General features: G+C 46.2%; 1 protein-coding gene across 3 annotated transcripts in view; it reads right to left on the reverse strand.

Annotated features, from left to right (window-relative positions):
* The window catches only part of COL5A3 (collagen type V alpha 3 chain), a 126566-nt gene extending 117468 nt beyond the window's left edge, over window positions 1–9098 (reverse strand). For all 3 annotated transcript variants that reach the window (XM_082207721.1, XM_082207720.1, XM_082207724.1), the window contains exon 1: window positions 8963–9098. In XM_082207721.1, the coding sequence (XP_082063847.1) occupies window positions 8963–9035 (73 nt within the window). In that variant the 5' untranslated portion in view covers window positions 9036–9098. The remainder of the gene's footprint in view (window positions 1–8962) is intronic.
* Between the last annotated feature and the right edge of the window lie 1930 nt (window positions 9099–11028).

Consider the following 11028-nt stretch of genomic DNA (forward strand, 5'->3'; position numbering starts at 1 on the left):
CTGCACGTCATTCTCTTAGTTCTACGATTATGGTTGTGGGGGGATCCTAGAGTTATGGGGCTGGGGCTGGAGCACCTGCTTTGAATGCAGAAGGTCCCGGGTTCAAACATCACCAGGTGAGGGGCTGGGAAAGACTCCCATCTGAAAACTCAGGAGAGCCACTATTAGGCAGTCTAGACAATTTTGAATGAGATGGGCCAGCAGTTTGACTAAGGTAGAAGACAGCTTCCTACATTCAGCTGAGATGGCCTAGTTTTGGCAGACCTTAGTACTGGACACGACTAAACAACAACAGTACTGGCATTTGCAGCCACCACTGTCACCTTAAGTCTTGCCATACTGGGACATATCTGGCAGGCAGCAGTACTTGCAATCCTGTGTGGCATCCTGTGCCGGCCACATTATATGACCTGGTGTCCTGTTGACCCCCTTTCAGAGAAAGTTGTGGTTGAAACTGCATGCTTTTGAGTATTAGCTGTCCAGGAATGAGGCCAAAGAACAGAATGCAAGCAGCTGTGTACATTCTTGACTCCAAGGTATTTGCCCCAGCCCTTGTTCTCAACCATAACTTTGTATACAATGAATCAAAACAAACAAAGATTTTTAAATAAAAAACAAAATGAAATTCTGCAACAAGAAGACCCATATTGGGTGATTTGGAATAAATTATGCAGCCTGCTTCCAGATAGATAGATAAGATTGCAGCCATTACTAATCCTACTCAGAGTAAACTCACTGAAATTAATTAACATGACTAATTTAGGCCCGTTAATTTCAGTGAGGACTCTGAGTAGGCCTAACATTCGATACAGCCTATAGAGGTATACAGGGGGGGGAGAGAGAGAGAGAGCAAGAGAGTTATGTGCTTTGGGATAGCAATACAGAAATCATTTAGGCTTTCTCTGCATTTCAAAACTAGAATTTGTGGGGGGAAATGGGGGAAATGTAGGTTGGAGAGTTATGAAAAATGGGGAGAGGTGAACTGTAGGACCAGTAAAACAGTAATCACCAAGGAAGAACCAAGAGATGCTGAGCAATTTTAAGTCCCACCCTGGGACCACCAAAAACTCCACTCAGCTCAGATATAGCTTGTGGTATTTCACAAAAGTTATCAGCAAACACCAGAACTGAAATAACTCCTATGTGTTTCTAGAAGCTGAGCCTGTCTGGATGCTAAAATCTAAGCCAGATACTTTGCTGGTCTGGCAATCTTGCAAAAGTGAAATGCATGTTGAACAATTGAATAAAGAATCTCTCCCCTTCCCTGTAGAAACAACAACATTAACAGCAATATTCCATTTTCAAAGTGTTCCTCACAATCACAAAATGTGGCCTTTACATCAACTCTGTAAGGCAGGTCATAGCATTAAGGTAGGACAGCGTTACCGGGGCATTTTTGGCCACAACTGGAAAGAAGAAGCAAAGGAAGAATGGATGCAAAAACTTATGGAATATGCAGAAATGGTGAATGAATAAGAAATCAAGATAACAAACTTTTTATAAAAGAATGGAAATGGTTTATTTAATATTTACAGATCAATTGTAAACAGATATAAACATTGGCAGGATTATTGTAATAACCTGCAGCTACATAAGTGTGTGTATGAGATAAATAAATGAGTAAGTTAAGTTAATTTGGATATGCAGAAGATATTAAAAATAAATTTAAGGAATCGCAGAAAGAGGGGGAAGGAAGTGAAGTTTTAAAATGTCAAAATGATTGTAAAATCAGTGAAATGTATATATTTGAAAAGTATAAATAATTTTATTTTTTTAAGGTAGGTCAGCATTACTGTTCCCAAACAAGTCCATGGCAGAGGCAAAATATGAAGTGGGTCTTCCTGTTTCACAGCTCAGTCTTTTAGCCATTATGCGCCACTTTCTCTCCCTAAAAGCCCTTCCCGGTTTCCTCCACCTGCACTTCTTGACTGCCTATTTATTTTCATGTTCTTCTCTGCAATCACAAGAGCTAGAAACTTAGGCTTTTTAGAACTCAAGACCAAACATTCTCAGGATGCTGTATCCTGCATCAATCTCCATGTATAATCATTAGAGGGCTTCCAGATGACTTATTCCCATGAGTCACTATGGCATGAGTGCTGAAGTGAAACAAACATTGCTTTTCCAGTGCCAATTTGTGTGTGCAGATCAGTGAGTTTGAGTAACATCAGCCCATCATTATTTTTTCCTTTGCTTTTTAAATAAAAGTGGGCAGGTTCTAGAAAAACTGAAGTTTTGATAATGGGATACAAAATGCCTTGTCTTAGAAGTGCTCCCTGTTATTAGGGCTACTATTTTGAACTATGATAGACTTTTAGGCATAGTGATAGCCCTCCCTTTCTCCTACCCTCACATACTTGCACTGCTGGCCCACAGAACAAGGATAACCCCCCACTCCCCTGCCTGAACATGTGGTTTGTGAGAGACACATGCACAGTGAGCAAGAGGTTGGGTGAGACAAGACAGGGAAGGGGAGCCTGTGGGCCTTACAGATGTGGCTGGACTACAACTGACACCCCCCCTGACCACTGGACATGCAGGCTGGGATGGATGGGAGTTGCAGTCCAGCAACATCTGGAGGGCACCACACAGTGTGCCCTGAACAAGATGATCTCAAGGTCCCTTCCTGCTCTATCATTCCTTGATTAAAAGTCCTGGCAGCACTGCCAGTGCTCTGCAAAATGTTCCTATATATAGCACTTGAGACAGTGGAAATTAGGAGGAGGTGGAATAAGCAGCATCAGTCCTCAGTGATTATATGTTTGGTGGAAATCCAATGGTGATTGACAAAAAGAGATACATTTATCCAAATCACACAGAGACCAAGCACATATGACTATCTATCTCTGCTCTTGTCCACTATTTGATGCCCGCAAGCTTGTTGCTACATGCATGCAGACAAAGCACATCTCCTGGCAACTGTCATCTAGAGCCGTCCCTCAATCCCTGTGGCACTTCAGGTGCAGACGCTGAGCTCATCTGCCTGAAAGGCCTCTCATTTTTTCTCCATCATGTCCAAACAAGTCTCAGACGAGCTTGGAATGAAGCTGTAGATGTTTCTTGGGCCCTTCTGCTTTTGATGCTCATTCAGCTCTGGTTAAAGAGAACAGAGCTGTTTTGTCCAGCTCTGGGTCCAGCTGCCAAGCCATTATAAAGCATCAAGATCTCATACTATCAGTCTTCTCTTCCCTTCTGTAGTTGTCCTAGACCCCTGTCAGAACTTGCTCAAGGGGCCAGGAGTATCTTGCATTCCCCTAGCAAATGTTTGACATGATGATGTTAACACTACCGAGCATCAACAATGGCCATGAGGGTGATCAAACGCATTTGCCGGCTCTTTGCTGCATTTCCAGACATCTGCGACATGAATGAGAGACTGTTTGTTTAATACTCACTGCACAGACAGACATTCGATGTCACATACATCAGTGCCTGAGTGGCGGGGGATGCAGGTCAGTGTGTGCATGCTCTGAACAGTGGCACGGGTGGTGCTGGGGTCTAAACCACTGAGCCTCTTGGGCTTGCCAATTGGAAGGTTGGCAGTGCAAATCGCTGTGATGGGGTGAGCTCCCATTGCTCTGTCCCAGCTCCTGCCAACCTAGCAGTTTGAAAGCATGCCTGCTCCCTTGGCCTGAAAGTGAGATGAGTGCTGCAACCCCAGAGTTGCCTTCGACTGGACTTAACCATCCAGGGGTCCTTTACCTGTACTTTTTAAATATGTATATGCACTCACCTGTTGGAGGGTGAGAGAATTATTGGGTCACAGTAAAGTGATATTTTTTTTTAGGGGGCACTGAAACAGTTCCTTGCCAAGGCCACAAAGGACTCTACACCTCTTTGTAAACATCATTTTCTCTATGGCACCACAAGCTATTATCTTGGCAGTTTGCATGGACAGGGCAGAAACTTGTGTCATGTGCTGCATCCCACATGGAGTGATCGTTAAGCTTCGAATTTTACTGCTGATGCAGTAAAAATCCAGCCCCATCCTAAAAGCAGTAAAAGATCATCATTTGGTGGATCACTGCCATTTTGTCTTCTCTGAGCATGCTCAGTCACCACTCACCATCAATGAAGGCAAGTGCAGAACCAACAGAGCCTTTTCTTCAGGCAGATCAAGATAACCAAGTGACAGCAAAAAATGGAAAAAAAATTAGCAGGGGCAATTAGACTAAGATATATTACTTGATTACAGGTATTGATTAAAACCTCTAGAATGTATTTTGTATAGCTAAGCCTTTATCTGTATCTTCGGTTCATTGTATTTTATTTTATTGCTATGGCTAGTGGCTGATGCAACTAAAGATTCTTCTGATCTGAACCAACAGGGACTCACTCAGCACCAGGCATCCCGTGGTGAAACACACCAGCCCTTCCAGAACAGGCCACACAAACGTAGCCTGAAACATGTTCCTGCATCCATGTGTGGGTGAAAAGAACTTTTTTTGTATTTGCCACAGCAGTTTGGCACAAGGGTACAATAAGCTTCTGAGCTGCACAAGCCACCTTTGCTCATTCAAGATCTTGCTCAAAAGCTTGCATGCACTTCATGTCACAGAAGGCTGTTATGTAAAAACAACCACCTTGCCCTTGGCCTTGGCCAAGATTTCCTTCTTTTTTCTTTTGCATTGCTTAGTGTTTGTATACCTAGAGGTATCTTGCCATTTACAAGATTGCATAGATCCCCATGCTGATCCCTGCAGGTGTCATATCAAGCCTTGTGCAAAATCAGCACAGGTTGCAGCAAACCTGTTTTCTAGACAGTACTGCTGCTACTTGTTTCACGCCAGGAGGAATAACACTTAGCATTTGCACAAAGACTCTGTTTTCAAAGTGTTTTACATTTACTACCTGAATGAATATTACAATAGTTCAGAATACAGATGCTAGACTGCTAGAGGCACAACAAGCACTTTGTGGTGGAGCTTTTTCAGCTGCACTGGCTTCTGCTGCATTTCTGAGCCCAGTTTCAAGGGCTGCTCCTAACTTTCAAAGCTGTTCAAGGGGTCACAGTATGTGGAAGTGGCCAGACTCCACCAGTGCCTGTCCAAACTCAGAAGCCCTTTTCCAGCTTACCATGTCATCTGAGGTGTGGTGGGTGGCTACCAGGAAAAGGGCCTTTTCAGTGGTGACAACACCCTCCCCTCCCCCCAAGTTTTGGAATGTTCTCCACAGCAAGGCTGCCAGGGAACAATATTCTTCACCCCAAACAGGTTTTTAAAGTTTTGTTTATCTGCTTTATATGGATACTGTCTTTATAGAGTGGCTATGTAACTTAAGGCATAATCACAATGGTGTATCTAAAGGGCAGAGTATAAATTTAAACAAGGGGTGGGGAACCTCCAGTCCGTGGGACAATTTGGGACACCAGAGGGTCCAAGTTGGTCCACAAGACCACTTTCCCCAAACCACAGGGTGCAATCAGCTGATGGGTGAAGGGCAGGGTTCAGTCCTATGGGATGCCACTTTGCCAGAGAGTTCCCTGTGGGGTACATGCTGATAAAGTAGATCCCTCCCCCCACAAGTCAACTTTGACAGGTGAGTTGGCCCACAGGAGCTGGTGGGGAGATAAAGATCTATGGCCAACCAGGTACCCTACCCCTGATCTAAACAAACTAACAAGCATAGTTTGTAAGGTAGGTCTCCTTAGATAGCTACTTACACTGGGGTAAGCAGATGCCATAAAACTCCTTTTCTATGAGAAACTGGTGCAAAAACAATGTGATCGTAGCATTGCTTGTCACTCTGAGGTTTGGCCGGGTTGTTCTAAGGAGAAAAGTAGTTGCTCTAAATAAGCAATGAAAATAAGTAAGTAAATAAATATCAAGAAATGTACACTTGAAGATTTGTGTGTGCATGTGTGTGTGAGAGATACAGAGAGAACATTATTCAAATGTGTCCATTTCCCATCTGTATTTGCCCATCTCTTTGTGTGTGAGGGTCGCCTTCTACGCAGGGTAGATACAAGAGTGTGTACTTTGCTGCACAGTGTTTATCTAAGCCCCTCGCTGTGGGTGCCTGTCTGTGTTATTCATCTTCATGGGTGGCTGTGAGAAAGGCAAACTGCACAGCTTGCCCCACACACCCTGGAGCCCCATCCAATCTCCCTTGCAAGCCTTCTTCCTCCAGCCCATCTTTAAGTAAGATCTTAGGAACACTGGTGGTTCTGTGGTTCATAGATTCCTGCTTATTAACTTATTTCATTTCATTAACAAACACTTCTCACCCCTCACCTTTTCTACACAGCAATCTTCATGGCAGCTGACATAAGAATTAAGAAATGCAATTTGGGGGAAAATATAACACATTTTTATAAACATACACATAAGGCTGGCCTTAAATAACAAAGATAGATTAGAGAGATAGAGAGATAGAGAGATAGATGGATAGAGAGATAGATGGATAGATAGATAGATAGATAGATAGATAGATAGATAGATAGCAGAACTATGCAGCAGGTAGAAATAATAGGGCAGGGACACAATTTCTATGCAATCACCCACCAAACACTCATGCAATCAAAATATATTTTAAGTTGATGCTAATAGAAAGAAGAGTAAGCAACCAGCCTAATACCTCCAAGGAAGGAATTTCACAAGAGGAAATATCCTGCTGCTGGCAACTACGTGCCTCACTCCCCAAGGCAGGGATACACAGAGAGCAGGGACTTAGACGGTGAACACAGCAAACTGGCTGGTTCATGCAGGAGCACAACCTCAGTCCTCAGCTGTGTGGGTCTTTACAGATCAACACTAGCAATTTAAATGGAACCAACAAACAAACTGGGGGCAATTGAGGATCAGGGCAGAACTTGGTTGGGGGCAGAAGTCCAGGGCCCTACTCACCCCACCCCCAAACACAGCAGGGCTGACTTACTGCATCATCTAAAAGGGAATCCCACCCCACCCGCCCACACACATAGCCCACAGAAAACCATTAAGTCCAGAATCTAAAACTACCAAACTTAACACAAGTGGTGAAGATATTTAACAAGATATTTTAAGGTATTTAACAAGTCTCATTTTATAACCTGCCCCCTGTATTCTGAGCAACTTTAAATTTATGGACCTTGCTATTTCCAATACAATCCTGCAGCCATTTGCATGATAGCTGCAAAAGTTCTCCATGGCATGCATGTGTACCAACATATATTTTAAAGTATGCATTCTACTTGCTACAAGTCATATTTTAAGCATGAATTGCATAAGAACAATGTAGCCTAACACAATGAAGCTTAAGGTGTGGCCTTGGGAAAGTGATCTGATTTATATGGAAATGGCTGGAATTATGAGCATGAGCACTTCACAACTGCAACAGTTTGTTGCAGGCACCATCTATATGTACTAATAATGATCTGTTCACAATGTGCTGGTCCTTCTGTAGCCACACCAGTGCCATCCATGCACAAGTTGGAGCTAACAACAGGCTTGAGAGAGCCACACTGTTTGCAGAAGCACAAAAAGAAAATATTTTGAGGGATGCTGTTCTTTGGAGCAGAGGATGGAGCATGCTCTGTAGGCTCAAAATGCTAAATGAGTGTTTGGGATCAAGGTATTTTAAGTATATGTTACTACCGAGAAGGTCTGGAGGTCCACAATGATGGGATAACATTAGGACTGCAACTCTATTAAATACATTTTAATCAATCAATAGTATGCATTATGTTAAATTAAGGTTGGTTAATCCATCAATTATATTTGTATGTATTAACATTGGATAGTTTCTGAAGCAAGAATCACACTTTCTTTGTATTTAGACACAAATGCACATGCCAGCATCAGGCAGCATCTTAGAAGAGGCATTCATAAGCACTTGTACTAAAAATGATAATGTGTTCATTAAAAATCCACTGGCCCTATTAATTGTGGCACCTTTAAAGTCAAATTGTATTTTCTTTTTTAACCAACCAAATTTTCTAACTGAATACTTTGAACACTAAAAAGTTATATATAAATATTTAGCATCATCATACTGTGGGCAAGCACCCTGGGTGCGCCCTGGGATTATGTGCATTGCAGCTTGGAAAGGGAGGCAAACACGGAGGTAGGAATTGGATTCATACTGGCAGGTGGCGCCTCCCTCCTTTGCACCAGCCAAAACACGAGGGAGATAAGCCTCCCTCGACAGAGGACTCTCCCGGAATGAATGTGCGCGGGATAAATGGCCCTCGCTGTGGTCCCTCCGTCATCTCGGTGGGGCTTGGGAGGGGGGGGGGGACTTCTGCTTTACTCCGAGACGGTTTCCCCTGCATGGATTTTCGGAGGGAGGTGTCCTGGGTCTCCGATGCCTGTGAATACCTAAAATCCACACATCCTCACATGCCTGCGGGAACCCCTCAAACGGCGCAGGGCTCTCTGCTGGCTCACCTGTGGAACAGGTGGCTGGTGATGGGGTGGAAGGAGGCGCCATGGAATAGGGAGATAATAGAATAATATATCGTAGGAAGGGATATATTGTTGGAAGGGAGGGACCACAAGGGTCATCTAGTCCACCCCCTGCAATGCAGGAATCCAGTGTGAGGCTCGAACCCAGGACCCTGAAATGAAGTGTCTCCTGCTCTCAGCTTGAGCTATCACACTCAAACAGTGTGACAAACGCACTGGCACAGGCAGCCCGCAAAAACCTGGACTGCCCCAAGGCGTTGCTGGAAGCCATTCTTTTAAATGCACGTCCATTCTTCAAACTGAAGGGGCTCCGTGGATGAGCGCCTGTTTTCCACGCAGGACGTGCCGCGTTCAGTGCCCGGCTTCCCCCCAGCGGGCTGGGAACGTCCCTTGCCTGAAACCCCGGGGGGAGCTGCTGGCTGCCTGGGTGGACAATACGGAGCTGGAGGGGCCACTTCGGTCCGGCTCGTTTAGATCGCGTTGTCCGACGCGCGCTCGGCGCTGCGCGTAAGAGGCCCCCGGAGCGCAGCCCAGACGCCCTCCCGCTTAGCCTCCCTCTAGCACCCGGCGCCCCTTACCTGCCCCCGTCCGGGGAAGTCCGCGCCACAGGAGGGCCAGCAAGCAGATCAGGCGCCTCGCCAGCTGTGCCATCCTCGCTCGGCGCCGGGATCGCACAGGGCGCTTCCCTGCTCCGCTCGCAGACTCCGCGGGGAGGCGCGCAGGCAGCGCCGCGGCCAGAGAGGGGCGGGAGAGACGCGCCGGCCCCGCCCCGCGCCCGCCCCCGATCGCGCCCGGCAGGCGCCCCGGCGGGAGGGGACACGAAGGGGCTTCCCTGAGCCGGACGCAGCGCGCTCCCTCGGACGGCTAAGAGTTGAGGAGCGGGGAAGGGAGCGCGCCCTGACTTTACTCAGCAGGAACAGCATGTTAACGCTGTCTCTGCCTCTGTCTGTCTCTCTCTCACACGCACATACAAATGCCCCTTCACTCAGCACACACACACACCTGATAATTCCCACTTTATTATTAGCATCCTTTATTGGATTTCTACACTGCAGCTGGGTGGTGTTCAGATTGAGGCTATGTACAGGGAGGTCAGGCTGGCTCTGGAGGGTGTCAGGTTGGGCATTTGCGAGGACCGGAGGCCAGCAAAGGGCGCGTCACTCCCCTAGCAGTGCTTGCATTTCCACTTAGAATGAGCGCCCAGAAACAGGAGCACTCGCCGTGTGCGCGCCTGCTTCTTCCAGGTCAGGGTAGTGGAGGTGGTACAGTTGAATGCCTTTATTGGGGGTGGGGGTGGGATACTGGTGGAGGTGCAAGTGCCTGCATTCAACTTGCAGATGGAGAAGGCTAGGAAAGCCCCTGGGAGCCCAGGCATGTCAGGACGCAGGGCCAGGGAAGCTGGGGAATGAGAGCTATGCAATGCAGCCCTCTCCTCCTTATTCTGTTCCCTCAGGATGGGGCACCCAAAGGGAGATGCCAGCAGGAGGATTTGCAGCATCAGGCAGTTTTCTAGTCAGGGAGGCTGTGCTGAGTTATGGGGCCTGAGCTCGGAAGTCATGGGGACCTCCTCTTCCTCCACCTACCCCACCTCTCAATCAACAACTCACAATGCTTCTTGGCTCCTTCTATCCATCACACACAACTCCTAATATCGCTGTGTTGATGAATATGTTATCAAGTGTCATATCATTTCAGCTGCAGTAGCTCGGGGCAGTTGCAGCTCAGCTCTGCTCATATATCTTCGGCTCTGCTCATATTCCTTTAAGGCAAACAAACATGACACATAATCCCACACAATCACTCTTGCATTGGCCTCAGTCCCAGCAGCGTCAGGACAGATCATAGAATCATAGAATCATAGAATCATAGAGTTGGAAGAGACCACAAGGGCCATCGAGTCCAACCCCCTGCCAAGCAGGAAACACCATCAGAGCACTCCTGACATATGGTTGTCAAGCCTCTGCTTAAAGACCTCCAAAGTCGGAGACTCCACCACACTCCTTGGCAGCAAATTCCACTGTCAAACAGCTCTTACTGTCAGGAAGTTCTTCCTAATGTTTAGGTGGAATCTTCTTTCTTGTAGTTTGGATCCATTGCTCCGTGTCCGCTTCTCCGGAGCAGCAGAAAACAACCTTTCTCCCTCCTCTATGTGACATCCTTTTATATATTTGAACATGGCTATCATATCACCCCTTAACCTCCTCTTCTCCAGGCTAAACATGCCCAGCTCCCTTAGCCGTTCCTCATAAGGCATCGTTTCCAGGCCTTTGACCATTTTGGTTGCCCTCCTCTGGACACGTTCCAGTTTGTCAGTGTCCTTCTTGAATTGTGGTGCCCAGAACTGGACACAGTACTCCAGGTGTGGTCTGACCAGAGCAGAATACAGTGGCACTATTACTTCCCTTGATCTAGATGCTATACTCCTATTGATGCAGCCCAGAATTGCATTGGCTTTTTTAGCTGCCGCGTCACACTGTTGGCTCATGTCAAGTTTGTGGTCAACCAAGACTCCTAGATCCTTTTCACATGTACTGCTCTCAAGCCAGGTGTCACCCATCTTGTATTTGTGCCTCTCATTTTTTTTGCCCAAGTGCAATACTTTACATTTCTCCCTGTTAAAATTCATCTTGTTTATTTTTGCCCA

This window comes from Podarcis vaucheri (assembly GCF_965113315.1).
Source record: "Podarcis vaucheri genome assembly, chromosome: 2".
In the NCBI taxonomy this organism is placed as follows: Eukaryota; Metazoa; Chordata; class Lepidosauria; order Squamata; family Lacertidae; genus Podarcis; species Podarcis vaucheri.